Source organism: Amblyomma americanum, chromosome 1, assembly GCF_052857255.1.
Source record: "Amblyomma americanum isolate KBUSLIRL-KWMA chromosome 1, ASM5285725v1, whole genome shotgun sequence".
NCBI lineage: Eukaryota > Metazoa > Arthropoda > Arachnida > Ixodida > Ixodidae > Amblyomma > Amblyomma americanum.
Genome location: NC_135497.1, coordinates 500,570,228 through 500,585,779, shown reverse-complemented (window position 1 = coordinate 500,585,779; position 15,552 = coordinate 500,570,228). Strand labels below are relative to the sequence as shown.

The window sequence follows — 15,552 nt, the reverse complement described above, 5'->3', positions numbered from 1 at the left end:
TAAAATTCAGAGAAAATTTAAAAGCGAGAATAATGGCGGCTCCATCAAAGAACAGCGCTAGCTCAATGCAGGCAGACCTTTCACGGCAACAGTCTATTATATTTCCGACAACTCCACCCAGTGTCTCAACTTTAAAATACAGACATAAAAATATAGGTGCGGTGGTTCCGAAGAATGCTGTTTCACAGTTTAACATCGAGCAAGAGTTCATTAAATTTTATAACTAAATGACGTTAACAGATCATTAAAGTTTAACAGGACGGAAGTTTCAAATACGAACTTGGACAGATACACCCAAGTTACGCGGACATTTCAATAATATATGTGGCTTGATACCAAACATCAGCGTTTCAAGCTTAGGAAAGAAAGGGTTCCAAGATAATAAACTAGATGACGGCACCAGTACCAAGAAAATCAATTCGTGACAGCCGTAGAGAAAAGAGGGTTCCACCATAAATGATTAGATGGCGCCACGGGTACTGAGAAATGAACACACAGGAACAGCCGGATGTATGAGGAAACAGGTGTCTGGTATGCTACTTGATGGCGCTACGGGTATCAAAAATGGAATATACTGCTAAATGTCTGCTTCACTTGCTTGAATTTTCAGGGGCAGATTCTTCAGGACGCCTCATGTCCCTGTCGCCAGCCTTTTGAGCATTACTGTGAAGAAAAATAGAACAAAGGAAAACAAGCTAGACATAATAAAGCAATTTCGGATCTCTGCTATGCTCGGAGGAAAAGCGAGAAAAGTAGATAAGAATAGCAGATAGGAAGGACGCAAAAATATTTAAAAAATGCGAGGAATACGGCGGGTATTTTACAACCTGCCGCGGATGGGCAAAATCACCATCACAAACCGTCACGTGGTCATCATTGAAGTGCCCGGTGCAAATGTGTTCTTGGATACAACACAACATTCGATTTTCGCAAAGAACCGGGAGTAATTTTTCTGCGTCTCACGTACGCAGAAATTGCGCTGTTATCAGTGGTGTTGCCAGTGCAGAAGCATCACAAGGTGAGCGGTTGACCACAATGACGACAAATTATTAACGGTTTGACAATACTGCACCCAGAGAGAACTGACACGACATATTAAGGCTGCCTTCCGTTGAGGAGGCGTGTTCGATAAATCGTCCCTAAGATACTACAATTAAAATTATAATAATTAGATTTGCTCAACCTAGATGTCCGATCTTCGCTTTCCTGACGGCTTTGTCCAACTACCTCTGTTAAAGGTTGCACTTGACCAACCTCCTCAATGAGCCAACTTTTTCCTAAGCTTATTTTTCCTGCTGCTAGTTTACACCGCAGTTTCCTTTGACATATAGGTATATCAAAGTTCACATTCCCTGACCATCTGAAAAAAATATTTTCCCGGCTTCTCGCTCGACGTAAATATACTGGTTAATTTGCACACGCACTGCTCCTTTCAGTTGATTCATGAAAATAATTCAACAGCATTCGAGGACATCATTTAATTCCTCCATTGTTCAGAACTTCAGATGTTTGCATGGAAAAAGGAAACACGTGCAGTGCGACTGATCTCTCTGACTAAATGGTGCAACAGCAGTACTCCTATATTTTGGGACTGCTATTGCGGTTCAACCTGTTCTAGATCTCCAGCCTTCTCAAAAAAATAAAAAATTCTCGTGATATTTTGCAAGAATGATATCAGAGGTTCTAATTGAGATAATTTTTTACTTCACGTGTATGATGTTTGCAAAGGTCTTAAAGCTATTCACTTTTACTTATGCGACTCTTCATGCTTAGGTTTAGTCTCGATTTGATCTTCTTAACGACTGCCAAATGACCGTTCGTTAAATTTTAGGAACGAGGCCATAGCGGGCGTAGGAATTAGTGCCGGCGTCGATGATTTTGTTGTTTTGATCTTTTTGTACAGACAGCTTGCTCGGCTTCCAAGAGTACTGATGCAAAGGGAGAGCCGGGCACCTTCTTTCGCATTTTTTGCTTGAACTGGATCTAAAGAAGCCTTGCACAGAAGTTTTTTGTTCATGCCATTTGATGGTGTTTTCTGTTAAAATTATTTAGCGCTATGCGGTTAAACGTTATGAAGAACCTGGACCGCCGCGGTGGCTGAGTGGTTATGGCGCTCGGCTGCTGGTCCGAAAGACGCGGGTTCGATCCCGGCCGCGGCGGTCGAATTCCGATGGAGGCGAAATTCTAGAGGCCCGTGTGCTGTGCGACGTCAGTGCACGTTAAAGAACCCCAGGTGGTCGAAATTTCTGGAGCCCTTCACTATGGCGTCTCCCATAGCCTGAGTCGCTTTGGGACGTTAAACCCCCATAAACTAAACTAAACTATTATGAAGAACCCAAGACCAGACTTCGGATGCATTTTAAAGCAGGCTTCTTGCGGATCATGTTTCAATAGCAAGCATTTCACGGCCTGTCATGATGCCTAGTATGCAGCGAGCAATTTGATGGAGGAATAGTGCAAACAAAGGACGGGACATTTGAAGGCACACACGGCGAGCGCTTTCCAGTGTCTCGTGACTTGTTTGCACTATCCTTCCATCAAAATATACCAATACAAACATGGTCAACGTTTCGCTCTGCTACAGTGCGCACATTGCAAAACATTCAAAAATAAAGCACAACAATATTTATCAAGACTCAGAGGTAAGCACTCAATTTTTCAGCACAGCGAACAAGAATTAGTACTTTAGTTATTTTTCACACAGCATAAAATGATTCACTAGCAAAACCCAACAGCTGCTGCACATAACTTTGGCGTGCCTATGGAAACGGTGACGGTATACACAAACGCTTTGTCACCCTTGGCAGATATGGGCGGCAAAGCCGGATGTGTTTTCTAACTAGGCGCTGCGACGTCACCCGGAGTCGTATGTCCAGGCAACACATGTTGTGCAGGTGACGCTGTAGAACCAAGCGCCCCCTCTTAAGTATTCGTTGTCAGTAATTAAGGAACGTGGCTCCTAATCGAGTTATGTAGAATTTCTGCCGTTTTTACTGTCAGCTTACCCTTGTAGTAATGTATAAACATGGGGTTTTGAATCGAAATGATGAAATTTGCGATTATTCGTTCTGGACATCCGAAAAGATCTGAATTGCGCTAAAGTAAGGTAGCATTGTGAACGTGTAAAAACAAAAGCATCATTTATCGTACTCACTCTTAGAAACGCTACCACATTGGAAGCGAAGAAAAGCCTTCAAATCCAAGGTGTCGAAGAATAATGTGCTTTGTTGTACAAAGAGAGATATATGAGCTGAGCTCATGTCGATCTTGACAACTCCCGAAGGAAGCGCTACAAAACAGTCAATATTGTCGCGTTCGACGGCGACAGGTTTCGTGGCACTCATCCCGGTTGACGAAGGCGTTGGAGCCCAATAAACATCGGTGTCGAAGCAGAAATTCCCACTCCACCCTGTGACACTGGAACGCGGTGCCTTTATCCGTCACCGACGGAGCGGCAAAAAACGGAAGGCGAAGCTGCGAAGGTTCGCACAACTGTGACACCGGCAGCAGGCATCCCCGCTCCCGACGTGAACGCGAATCGTTGCACTGGGCGCCGCACACGGCCGCAGTGTCAAAGACGGGTGCCGAGGCCAGCGGGCATCTGCCACCCGCAAAGGACCATGGGACACACTTGCGGCCGTCGTGGAACCACCAGTCACCGCGAGCGTCTTCAGCAGTGCAGGCTACGAACCGCGGCTTCTGAGCGCAACGGTGCTCAGGAGCCCACCGGCCCTTGACACAGGCCGCCAAGCAGTCCTCGATGGAGGCGAATTGGTTCGGACTGCGGTTGCACACGTGAGCCCTCTGCACTGTCGCAGATAGGCACGATCCTTCGTCCGGGTCATAGAAGAACTGCGCCGCTCCGTTGACATTGCAGAAGGACTTGTGGACGGTTTGGCAGACTGTGCCATCCTTGTCGTTGCTGCTCTGCATGCGGAGAAGTAAGCTTTGATTATCCGCTCCTAGCGTGGCTCTCTACCATGGTAAGTTACTGGGCAGTGGATGCTACTGAGCACATAAGCAGCGCTAGTGCTGACTGGGGCAGATGCACAGTTTCCTTCCCAAATATATAGGCTACGGAGCTCATGGCCCGAGTGGACATCAAATATTTTTGCGAGGTTCATGTGTTACTTTTGTCATGTGCTTCCCAAAAGTGAAGAAGCACGCATACGGATGGATGAACCTTGAGCCGATCCGTGTGTTTCTTGACTTAGTCTTGTTGACCATCCGGCGGATTATGATTAAGAACATGCCGAACGAACTCGCTCCAAAGGATATATGTTCTCGGATATGTTCCGTGTTAAGAATATGATGTGTGTAAACAGGCGAGAACTGTTAATTTTGGCAAGCTTTCCAGGAGTGACGGAGCGGAAAAGCTGTTGAAAGTAATATTACGGTCGGCAGCGGTTACGATCGCATTAGTAATCCGGTTGCTTTGCTGAAAACTCTACGAGTGAACACTAGCGTAAGTGAACATTCTTCAGAGATGAAAGTAGAACTATGTTTTTCTACAATAACTGGCAATTTTTTTTCAGATTACCTCTTCCTATCTCTCCGCACTACCGTCAGGATATGAGAGGAATATTGCTGCTGCAGCCTAATGTTCCAGCGCAAAAAACCTTATTTCTCCCTTCTTCGTCGCTGCATACGCTCCGCCATTAATACTGCGTTAAGTCTAAAAACACTTTTAATAGGCTGGGGTCATATCGCGTGAACACTGTGAGCCCGAAATGGGGAAGGACTTTTCCAAACTTGTTTCAACAGCCGATGGTTCATTGATATAGAGGATAAAGAACAGGCATAGATAGGTACTTGCGGAGCGAAAGACATATTTTCTCCAAAGCCGGTGGTGTGCGGAAATGCCGAAAAACTTTACTAGCCGAACTGAAACACTGGTCTGCCTCGAGACTGAAGTCAATATATTTTAGGCTTAGATTGCAAAAATGCGTTATGATTTTTATTTCAGCCTAGCGTGGACTTCAGATACGTTACAGTCTTTGATACGCATGTTATTGCTTTGAAACTTGCTCTAGGTCGAGTTAAAATCAATGGTTTGAATCAGGCTTGTTAGGCAAAATATACCGCCCTCTGTGGAAGACAAACGGGTACACATGGCACTGTCACGGCCTTACGGCGCGCAAGTCTAGAAGCCACGGAGGAAGACTTGACTTGCTCCGTGCTAGAAGTTGAGCTCGAGAAAATTGCTAAAAATGAAACAATATTATACCGCAGAACAATGCTAATCGTGTCCTATGCAGTAAAAGACGTTTTTTAGGACCTTTTTATTACACTTTGGCACATATATGTCAAAACTCTGCTGAGACCAGAAGAAACTAGCCCCATGTCACTATGCAGACAGTACTGCCGAAAAAGATAAAATGAAGAATTCAGTTTGAGGCTCTGCCAGACACTGCGTTACATGTCCATTAAAAACTGAAAAAAATCTACCGAAATCTAACGAACAGCGGACCTAACGTGGACAGAAGAATTAAGAGAATAGAAGGAATAAACTACCTTCTGCAGTGTGACAAAAAAAGTTACTGGTCAACGTTCCTGGCAGCCCAAAATGAGGCTTAAGCTACTTTTGTGAAATATTTTCTATCTTCAGGAGGAGTTTTCAGACTACCTTAGGCAAAAAATAAAATTGGCGGGATTCGTTTCAGTTTGTGTATCAACGGGCAAAAACACGTTTTAACTCAACTGCAATGTCACGTGCGATCAAAACTCGCAATTTTCCCAACTCCGTCGCTTATTCCACTCCCCAAAAAGGTCTCTCACTACACTACGGTGCAATTAAACCTTTCTAGTTGTTTGTAACACACCTCGCCGTCCATGTTGATGGAGTTTGTATACATGCATGCTACCTCTGATTTTTGTGATACGTTTTGTGCTTATGTTTAAAGTTGACGAAGGAAATTATTTCTTTTTGAACAAGCATTATGGTTCGAGCGGTTCTTTTTAGTACGCGTCGTTTATAATTAGTCTTACATGTTTAATGCAACCTTCAAGCCATAGTTGTTTTTTTGTGGTTGTAAAGCTAATTTCTAAATCCTTTACTAGGCGCCAGTCAGTTGCTAAGATACAAAAAATCAATTAACTCTTCCAGGAGGGGACGAGAAACAGCATTTAATAAAACATCGAGATGGGTCGTTGGGATTTTTTTCACCATCTAACTAGACATATTCATTATATTTGTGGCCACGGGTGTTTAGAAAATACTTGGTTTGGTGTAGTAGAACTAAACCTAATAATGGCTTGCATTACACACAATATTAAAATGTACGGAAAATGAAATCTGCGCGACCCACAACCGTCTGGACGTTTCCTAATCATTCTCCGCAGAGGGTAGCTGTACGTGACGGAACTAAGGACTCATAATTCTTGAGGGCGGGCAATCGATTTACGTGTTCAAAACAGGAAATGAAAGCCATGATAAACATAGTTGTGCGTTAGTTTTTGAAGGTGGTAATCTACCTTGACCTTCGATGCTTCATCATGAACTAATCACGCGCGCAACCTGTACATATTTATTATTGCGTAAATAGTTTTTGTGTATACTACCTCTCCACCCTATTTTCTCTGCCTGTCCCCTCACCTCTCTCATTTCATTTGTCCATTCTGCCAGCTATCCTTTATTTCCGCTGTCCAAGCTTAGGTGCTTCAGTATCGGTGGCAGATGGCGGGGTTAGCGAAAACCTTTTCCTTTATTTTTATTATTATTTTAATCAACCCCTACTAATACTTGACCATCGGGTGTATCCTACCAGTCAGCACCACTCGCGTGCGCTTATCTTCGTTTAGTTGCAATACGCACGGGGGAATCACTGACGTTAGTAGTAGGGACGGGTGGATCCTTCATGCCTTGCTTGTCTGAAGCCGTTTCGTTCGCGCCTGGTGACCGATCAGGCGCTGTGGTTTGCTCGGGCACCCGTGTCGGCGTCGGCTTCTCAGTGGTCATGTTCCCAAGACTGGTCTTGCTGGTAGTGCGGGTCGTATGGCCTCCGCTGCTCTCAGTTGTTGGTGAACGCGTTTCCGTTGGCGGTTGGGTGGTGGTATGCGTCTCGGGTGAACTGGGTGCATCTTTCATCTTCAAGGAGCCCTAGAAATAAATAACTTTAATATTAGCCATACGTTTTTAGGAAAAGTCTATTGATACCTAATGTAGTCGCAGTTGCTCCTGCTATGAGTAGATTGCTGTATTCAAGGCTTCATGACTGCAGTGCTCGTAAGGCCGACAACCAACACCGATCAAATCATCTCGCCTATACAAGTGTAAAAAGATTAATCTTCCTCTTAAATAGAAATATATCTAGAGAGCGCCATAAATCAGAGGAGTTAAAAAAAATAGCGCTCTCGATCAGCCCAAGTTACCTACAAACCCAGTGGGTGAGCATTCGCCAGTAGGTGAGTATTCGCCTAAAAACCCAAAGAGAACAAAGTTAAGTCTAGCGTGACCTATACGGCGTGCTGCAAGCTCACTCCCTAACAAGGGTGACTAAAATCATTTAAGTTCTGTTTGCCGCAAGCCATCATGCAGCACACTATCTCTGAATGTAACCAACCAGCTGAATGTAACCAACCACGGAATGTTCCAGCGGCGTGAAATCCAGTGTGGTTTGTTTACAGTCGCGTGACATAGCAGTACATTTTTCGTTATTCATAGATAATAATTATGTCTAATTAGCTAACTTTTCAACTTTTGACTTAAAATCAGCTGACGCAAACGTTCGTGCAAAGTTACCGTTTACGTAAAGTAGTTTTTTACCTGCCTTAAACCATAACTCGCACAATAGACAACACCACGCGACAACGGTGGAACTTGAACCTCGCAAGATATGTGTTAGAGAACGAAATCCTTTTTTCTTCTGAAGAGAGCCCCCCGATGAGCCTTTGTGTGCACATTGGGGCGGAGGTGTGAGCCAACAGCTGTTTACGCGATGGCTTCCTTTTAAAGCCAGTAAATGAAGCTACGTCAATCGTACCTTGGTGGAAACAACGCTGCTAGCTGTTTTTCGAGATGATCTGCAACTTTTCCATTGACACTTCTTTCCTCAATAACTATAAAATCGGCTATCTAGACCCATCTAATTGACTTTAAAGATCGAAAAAAGGATACTTCTGACTAGGCCATGCGACACTGAACAACCCTGAGTTGGTTTCACTGGTGGTTTCACTGGGCTAGAACACTCGTCTTTTATTTAAAGCTTGGTGTCATTTAGCTGCGACACCTGGCGTATATACTACGGACTTAATGGGATTAGCCAATGGAACTAATCAGTGAGGCCATGTGACGCCAAAATATTGTGACGTCATCCATACGTCTGATGACGTCATGCCTACAGCCAATCAGAGTACAGCAACAAAAAGTACACATCGTCTAGTGATAGCATCGGAGATCGAAGAGTGGCGATCGGATGTTAACGGAGAGGGAAAGTAGGTGTTGAAAGGCTGAGCCACCGACATAGCGGCAAACGCTAATGCTTCCGCATTTCTACAATGCAGTCTCTGCAGTCTTTGGCGCTCGGCTGCTGACCCGAAAGGCGTGGGTTTCGATCCCGACCGCAGCGGTCGAATTTCGATGGAAGCGAAATTCTAGAGGCCCGTTTACTGTGCGATGTCAGTGCACGTTAAAGAACCCCAAGTGGTCGAAATTTCCGGAGCCCTTCACTACGGCGTCTCATAGCCCGAGTCGCTCTGGGAGGTTAGACCAATATAAACCTAAACCAAACCATCTCGCCATTTCTTCACACAGAGACAGGCTGGCGCCAACTATGAACTGCAACTCAGTAACTATCAACTATAATCAGTTAGTAGCTGACGCCAGGCTTGTCTCTTCACGTTCTCATTTGTGTAAGAGCTAACAGCACGACCAGTCTAAAGCCGCTGCAGAAGAAATCAGGAAAATTGAGTGTATAGATGGTTTATGGTGGTTTAACGTCCCAAAGCATCCAATGCTATGAGGAACGCCGTAGTGAAGGGCTCTGGAAATTTCGACCCCCTGGGGTTCTTTAACGTGCACTGGGATGTATTACGCACAACTGTCTCTATGGCTTTGTAGGCACTTCGCTCACTCTACGGAAGTTGAAACCCATTAGATTCTTTCAATTAACACGAAGGGACGCGAAAAGGGCTCATATCCTTTTAGTACGTTTTGTTTTAAGCGCAGGATAAAAAAAAACACGATAAACGTCGCCCAATCTCTACAGTGCGCATGCATGCCGAAACTTGCGCCTCTGAAGCAGTCTTGGTATCACTTCATCGAGCCGCGCCTGGGGCAGAAGGAAAACAAACAAACAAAAAAGTCTGGCCGCAAGAAAAGCGACGACGCGCCGTCTGCCCATGGAAGTGGCGCCACAGTTCTATCGCTGATAAGTGAGTCAGCGCCGACCGCCATTGAAAAGGCCTGCAGTCGACAGTAGTGGGCAATCGCAAGTGGCTGATTCGCGGTTAAAAATGCCACCGACGAAGACCGCCGGTCATTCTTCGTGTTTGCTAGGAGCGAGAGCTTATTTTCGCCGTAAAAGCGGAAGTGGTGCTGGACCTGCCTCTGTGCGCGTTTCCAATGGGTTGCTGTGATTTTGACCGTCTACCGGAGACGCATGGATGCCGTTGCACTCACGGACTACCGACGACTGCCGAGGAATACGCCTCTCCGAGCCAGGCCGTCGGCATCGAAGGTGAGTGCGAGGCAAGGCCTCGCGGCGAGGGCGACATGTTTCCGTGAAACCTTTTAGTCAAAATTTAAGCTTCACTCGCACTGTTCCCGCGAGCATTGAATAATAATCAGCAAACAACACGCAGCATGTAGAGGAGAGGTTTCATGGGCTGTCGCCATCGGGTTTCTGGTTCGTGACGCAAGCGAGGCGAGATACTCCCTTCTTGGCTCGCGTTGCTGCTGCCTCCCGCCACAAACGCTGTACTGTCGGCTGTTTTGACTGCACTGCATCGCAGCGTCGTTTTCTGCGTTTTCGGTAAGCGAGACCGCGACTTATCGAAACGTGAAAACTGGCATGGCTGCAGATGAAAGCAGTACCCCCTAAGGCTGCTCAATACCATGGCGCCGCTGAAGGTCTAAGATGTAGTTCAGTCGAAGCTCGCGTGGAATAAGCCACGTTCGTTCCCGGCAGTTCAGCCAGTGTACAGTGTGACCCTCGGACGACTTTGAAACACTCACGGCATCCATGGTTGCAAGAAGAGGCTTGATCGGTCTGGTTGGTGCATGTTGATGGAAACGTCCGAACAGCGCTCACAGACCGGATGGAAGAGAACACAGAGCGTGTTCTCTTCCATCCCGTCTGTTCACGTTGTTCAGGCGTTTCCTTCTATGGCTTCATTTGGCGAAGGTTTCTTTTATCTTTCCAGATATCGTGGCTCAGAGTCTTCCTTGGATGAGGAGAGCACGGAGCCGACTCTGGAAGTCCGAGCTCGGATCTGTGGCCCCGGTCCGGCGCCTATGCACGACGCAAGGCAGTCCCTTCCTGCCTCGCCCGTCTTTTTAGCTCTCTTGATACCAGGAGTAGGGTGTGTAAGTGCAAATGAATCGAAGCCGGCGTGGCATGCCACACTTTTGCTCCCGACAGTACGGAAAGTGTGCAGCGTGTCCGTAGGAAGCCTGTGTAGCATACGCCCGACATCCATGTTTTCCACTTGTCGTTGCAGATACGCCAACTTAAGTTCTCTGAGCCGCGTCGGAAAGTACGAGCTCTGATGTCTGGCCCTGTTCGGTATCCATGCAACACGCAGGATGTTCAATTCCTGCCTCACGTATGCCTCCTTTCCACAGAAGAGCTGTATCTACTCAAGTCTGCTATGAATCTACTACAGTTAGTGCTTGGTCTGTTCGCCGCTCGTTCAATATAAATTGTTATTTTCGGGCTTGTCTCCGTCCTACTTATTCGTATTGCTACCAGTCACCCATGTTAGGCTTATTTCATCAAATTCAGCAGCATATGGTGTCCTTGTGTATGGCCACACACTACAGGGTTTATCTCCACTTCACCACATTCGCACAAGTCGTGCATGTATTGCACCTACACTGGAGTCAGTCGGATATCACACAGCAAGCATTCCTTTTGTGTTGGTAATACTCTTGATATCCGCAAATACTTTCCTTCAAGCAAACGTCTCGGCAACATCATTACGAGCTATAGGCGTTTCCATTCACTTCATAAGTTTCGCCTTTCATTGTTGATTGCACCAATCTGGTCGAATGTCCAGTTGTTTGGCGTTACTTTACAAACCACACAACAATTTGATCAAAATCGCTCATTCCCAATTACTACAAACTGTATTATTCGTGCCTGTGCAGTTCAAAAGCACACCTTCTCATCGCTGCAGTCATTCCCGATCACCTGTATATGCTAATTAACACCTTTTGCATACTTTCAAGGGGGCCCCTTCACCAGGCAAGGTGGACGTCAGTCCGGCTCTTTTGCGGTGTGCAAGGCTGCTTTCTTCTTTACAATAATTTCGATTCTTTTTGTGTACTTCGGTTTTTTTCCCTGCCTTCGTTTGCTTTGTTTTTGACTTGCCTCTATGTATCTGAGGCTTTCCGTTTTTCTATTTGGGTATATAGAGATGCTCTGTGTGCTTCACTGTGTCTTGAGTCAGTACGGACGTTTGGTTGAAATAAAGGGAAAACATGAAAACTTGTGGAACGTGCTCAGAAGAGAAAGGCGAAGCATGGGTTCTAAAAAAAAAAAGAAATCTGGCATGCCTCAACGATGTGGCCCATGAATGACCTCCTTGAAGACATGTGCAGAATAACATTCTAATCACCGGTTGTGCATCACGGCGGCACATGGGCTTCACCTCCTTCACGGGGCCTACCAGCCGGGTGTGGACACCGACGGTCTCTACGCTGCTGCTTCCAGTCAATCCAACGCGAGTGCCTAGCCGGCGCCTCTTGGACATCGACGCGATGGCCTGCTGACCCGGATCGTCATCGCCGCTGCGACGACTCCTGTGTGCCAGCTCCGAGCTACTGCCGACGTGGTGCAAAGAGCTGCCGCCTTCACCTGTCCCTGTTCGCGGCCATCGACTGCGGGAGGCGGCGCATCGATGCCCTGAGAGTCCAAGTAAGCAAACTGCTCGCAAACCTTGGTTGTCTGTTAGGCCAAGTCAGTTAGCTATTGATAGGACTCTCCCTCTGTTTTGTTTGCATTGTATGTATGAGCGGTATTTACGAGTTCTGCGTCGTATAAAATGTGTCGTTTGCAACCGCCTTGCTTTACTGTTCTACATGTATTATTCATTTTTCTTTTCCAGATAGCTGCCGTGTCTTCGTCACCTCGAGGCTCTCCCCTCTTTGAACCCAGCACTTCGGTATCGGAGCCTCAACTCTGCCGTTGTTTGAGTACGCTTTCTCAATAAGCATTTCTTACTTTCGTTTTGACCTTCCTATAGTTACGTTTTATTGCAAAGCTCATTGCAAATTCTTTTACTTGCATTGGTTTCTTTTCATTTACTCAGCGATAGCTGTTTGCGTGTTGTCCTGTGATGCACGCACTCCCTTGCACCCATGTGCTCTACACACAACTTGCATAGCCGCCATACTAAACCTGAGGCGCAAAATCCTCTTATGCACCATAAAACCCCGGTCCAACTAAACACCCTTAATCCTGACACCCGCACCCGTTGACCACTTACTGTACCCGGCTACTCCTACATACTTCACGCTGGATTACTACACCCGCTTATGTCCCTAGACATATTTTATGGATGGATGAGCGATCGTGCGTGACTCGTGCCTACCGTACCCCACATCCCTACCCTTTGCCACAGGGTAAGCGTCCGGTCACTCGTTGCCGGCCGCACACGCAAAATATCCACGATATTCGTCTTACACCTAAAGGGCAAATGTCAGAGAAGTTAATTATTTGGTGCAGAACAAATTTGTTAGGCCAATAGTAATATTCGTTGGATGCTGTCGGCATGCGCGCGCAACTTGCTTGTTTGTGCCGTTTTGTTTACGTTGCCTTTTGTTTCTGCAGGTAGGCCGGCTCTTACTTTCCCGTTCAACACAAGCCAACTGGACGTGCTATTTTGTGAATCGGGACTGGCACAAAATACTTAATTTTGCTGGGTGGCTGAGCAGTTCGGTGCATGCAACTCTGCTGGCCAAATATTTGGAATTTCGCTACGTTCTTCGCTGCATAATAATGAAGATAATTTTTACTTGAACATAAAATGAAGTGCCCATAAGGCGATGCGCGATGCTAAAGAGGAAAAGAAAAACGCGCACGAAATGCGCCTACCAGCTGTTTTAGTTTGGTTAATCACTATGATTGAGATAAATGGTTGATATATTTATTTTAATGCCTATCACAGCGCACGCGCATCCCAAAAACAATGTATGTGCAGCACCATCGCTCACATGCAAATACTCACTCGTGTGCAAGAAACATTTCGACTACTTTTATTCTTAGAAATTTTTTACATGTCACACGTCGGAACAATGAGGCGATTATTGATCTTGTCTCACACGCGTCTGCATAACGCAGCTATTGATGTCAGTCTCCAAATTAATTTTTTGTATTACCTGACTGGCGGAGGGCTTTACTGACAAAAAAAAAAGATGAAAAGGAGTTTCGTTAGCTCGTCTCAACATTTCCAACAAAAGCATTCCTAACAGGAATGAGTGTATGAACGCAGTTTTTCGCGAACTGGAAGATTTGACTACAATAATTTCTCATCTACAGGCTTGTATTTTTTTTCTATTTACTTTTTTGGTATCGTCAACTGATCGATGTGAGTGAATGAAAACCTCTCAAAGAATTTGCTGCACATTGAACGGATGGACCATTACTTTCAATATTTCCATTATAGTACCTTACAATTTACCAATATTAATTTTTCCCCCAATAATGTAAAACACGTCTAGGAAATATCTAGCATTCCACTGACAGCTCTTGGCCATTTGTGTTAGAGAAATATTCTGGCTAATATTCCTGTTTCATTTTTTATGGCAGCCCTCGACCGAACAATAAGTTTCTCCACTCTTTGAAAGTCGCGGAATTCCAGCCATGACTCACAACGAGCGGCAACCCCTCTTTTGTGCATTTGCGAGCAGGACGGCACGTGCTCACAATGAGAGAAAGAGCGCCAGCGGTGCGAAAAGTACGCGTACCAGTCGAGACGTTGCTCACTCAATGCGCTCCTCTGGCGACGTGCCCGGACAGAAGTTCGGAAGTGACCGCCAGGGGGAGAGGCGCTACGCGTGCTTCGCCCGCTTTCTGTATCACCGAAATCACGTGACGACCATGATGCTCTGCAGCGCGAGCGAACATCGGGGTAACAATTGATAAGTGGAAGCCCACGGGGCCGATGCCCCCCCCCCCCCCCGCACCTGTTACCAGGAGCGATCATGCCCGGGGAAGGGGGGGGAATCGAGGAATGTACGTCGAGGCGTGACGCCCGCTTAGGGTGAGAGCTGCGCATTCCACTGGGCTCGCGACAGCCCACGGGGCCAATGCCCCCCCTCCCCCCCCCCCTCCCGCACCTGTTACCAGGAGCGATCATGCCCGGGGCGGGCCCTGGGCTCCGCCCACTAGTACATACGATGCATTTGCTTTGCTATTGGTCCAAATTGGGCGAGAGCTAGATTACTCAAGCTCCGCCCAATTATCGAAGGGGCTAAAACCTGCGGGAAACGACGACTTGGGACGAGCGCGCCGAGTCTCAAGCTCGGCCGTTTTTAACAGCCTTTTTTAAACAGCCTTTTTTTAAACTGCCTTTTACTCACCTGCCTTTTTATGTCAGTGCCGTCTTTAATAAATAAGTTTTGCTTTGAGAAGTTGGAACTGCTGCCCCAACCGGCAACGTGTCGCCGGACGAAGACCTGAAGTACTCTTCGTACTGCTAAAAGACGTCCCCATCCGAAGGAGAGCAGGGAAGTTTAACTGGGGTGGTGCTATGTCCTTTAGGAGATAGTCCGTGTACACATACACGCGAAGAAAAAACACCGTTTATAGCCAGTGACACGGCTCATAACTATATTGTTCAGATTTCTTCAGCCTTGCCAGAAACTGAACGTAGAGAGAGGAGTACCTAGTCCGCTTACGCCAAAGCAGCACCACAGTGCACACAGTTGCAGGAAATTAAAATTGAGACACCCGCGTTATCTCGAACCGAAAGTAAAGCTGTGCAGTTTCAGGCCGCTGTTTTCCCAAGCGCATGAGTCAACACGTGTGCGTCACATTGGCATGGCCTTGCGATCTGGCCTCACTTTGTTCGCGTAGTCAAAAATCGGCTCGCTCACCCAGTTATTCATGCTCAATAATTTTGCCATAAGATTGGGTCCAGACTTGTTGCGGCTCATACAAGTCTGTGTTTTCTATCTCAACTGACATGCACGTTCTCTGTCGGCATTGATTAACACGCGCTTTCTCCCTTCCCCGCTCTGCTCTATTCCTATCTCTTAACAGTACTTTTTTTATTTAATTGCTCCGCTGTCCTGCCCTTGATTCAAGTTCAATACTTCTAATGAGATAGCGATAGAGTAGTCACCGAGTAACACCGCATATGTCAGGTGCCACGAAATTCTTTTATTGG

General features: G+C 46.3%; 1 protein-coding gene across 1 annotated transcript; it reads right to left on the bottom strand.

The window, feature by feature from the left end:
• Positions 1–590: 590 nt before the first annotated feature.
• On the bottom strand, positions 591–7,119 carry LOC144127902 (uncharacterized). The gene is made up of 3 exons (XM_077660885.1): positions 6,815–7,119; positions 3,491–3,927; positions 591–663 (listed from the first exon to the last, which is right to left on the bottom strand). The coding sequence occupies exons 1-3, from the start codon at positions 7,085–7,087 to the stop codon at positions 591–593; spliced, it is 783 nt and encodes a 260-aa protein (XP_077517011.1). The 5' UTR covers positions 7,088–7,119.
• Positions 7,120–15,552: the final 8,433 nt, after the last annotated feature.

What these genes read in the sequence shown, in the direction of transcription:
- LOC144127902 (XM_077660885.1), bottom strand. Translation starts at nt 7,087, where the DNA reads ATGAAAGATGCACCCAGTTCACCCGAGACGCATACCACCACCCAACCG. An exon ending in CTAACGTCAGTGATTCCCCC is followed by an intron (nt 3,928 to 6,814) that starts GTGCGTATTGCA and finishes CTCCGCATGCAG; the next exon opens with AGCAGCAACGACAAGGATGG. An exon ending in CTGCTGCCGGTGTCACAGTT is followed by an intron (nt 664 to 3,490) that starts GTGCGAACCTTC and finishes TTTTCTTCACAG; the next exon opens with TAATGCTCAAAAGGCTGGCG.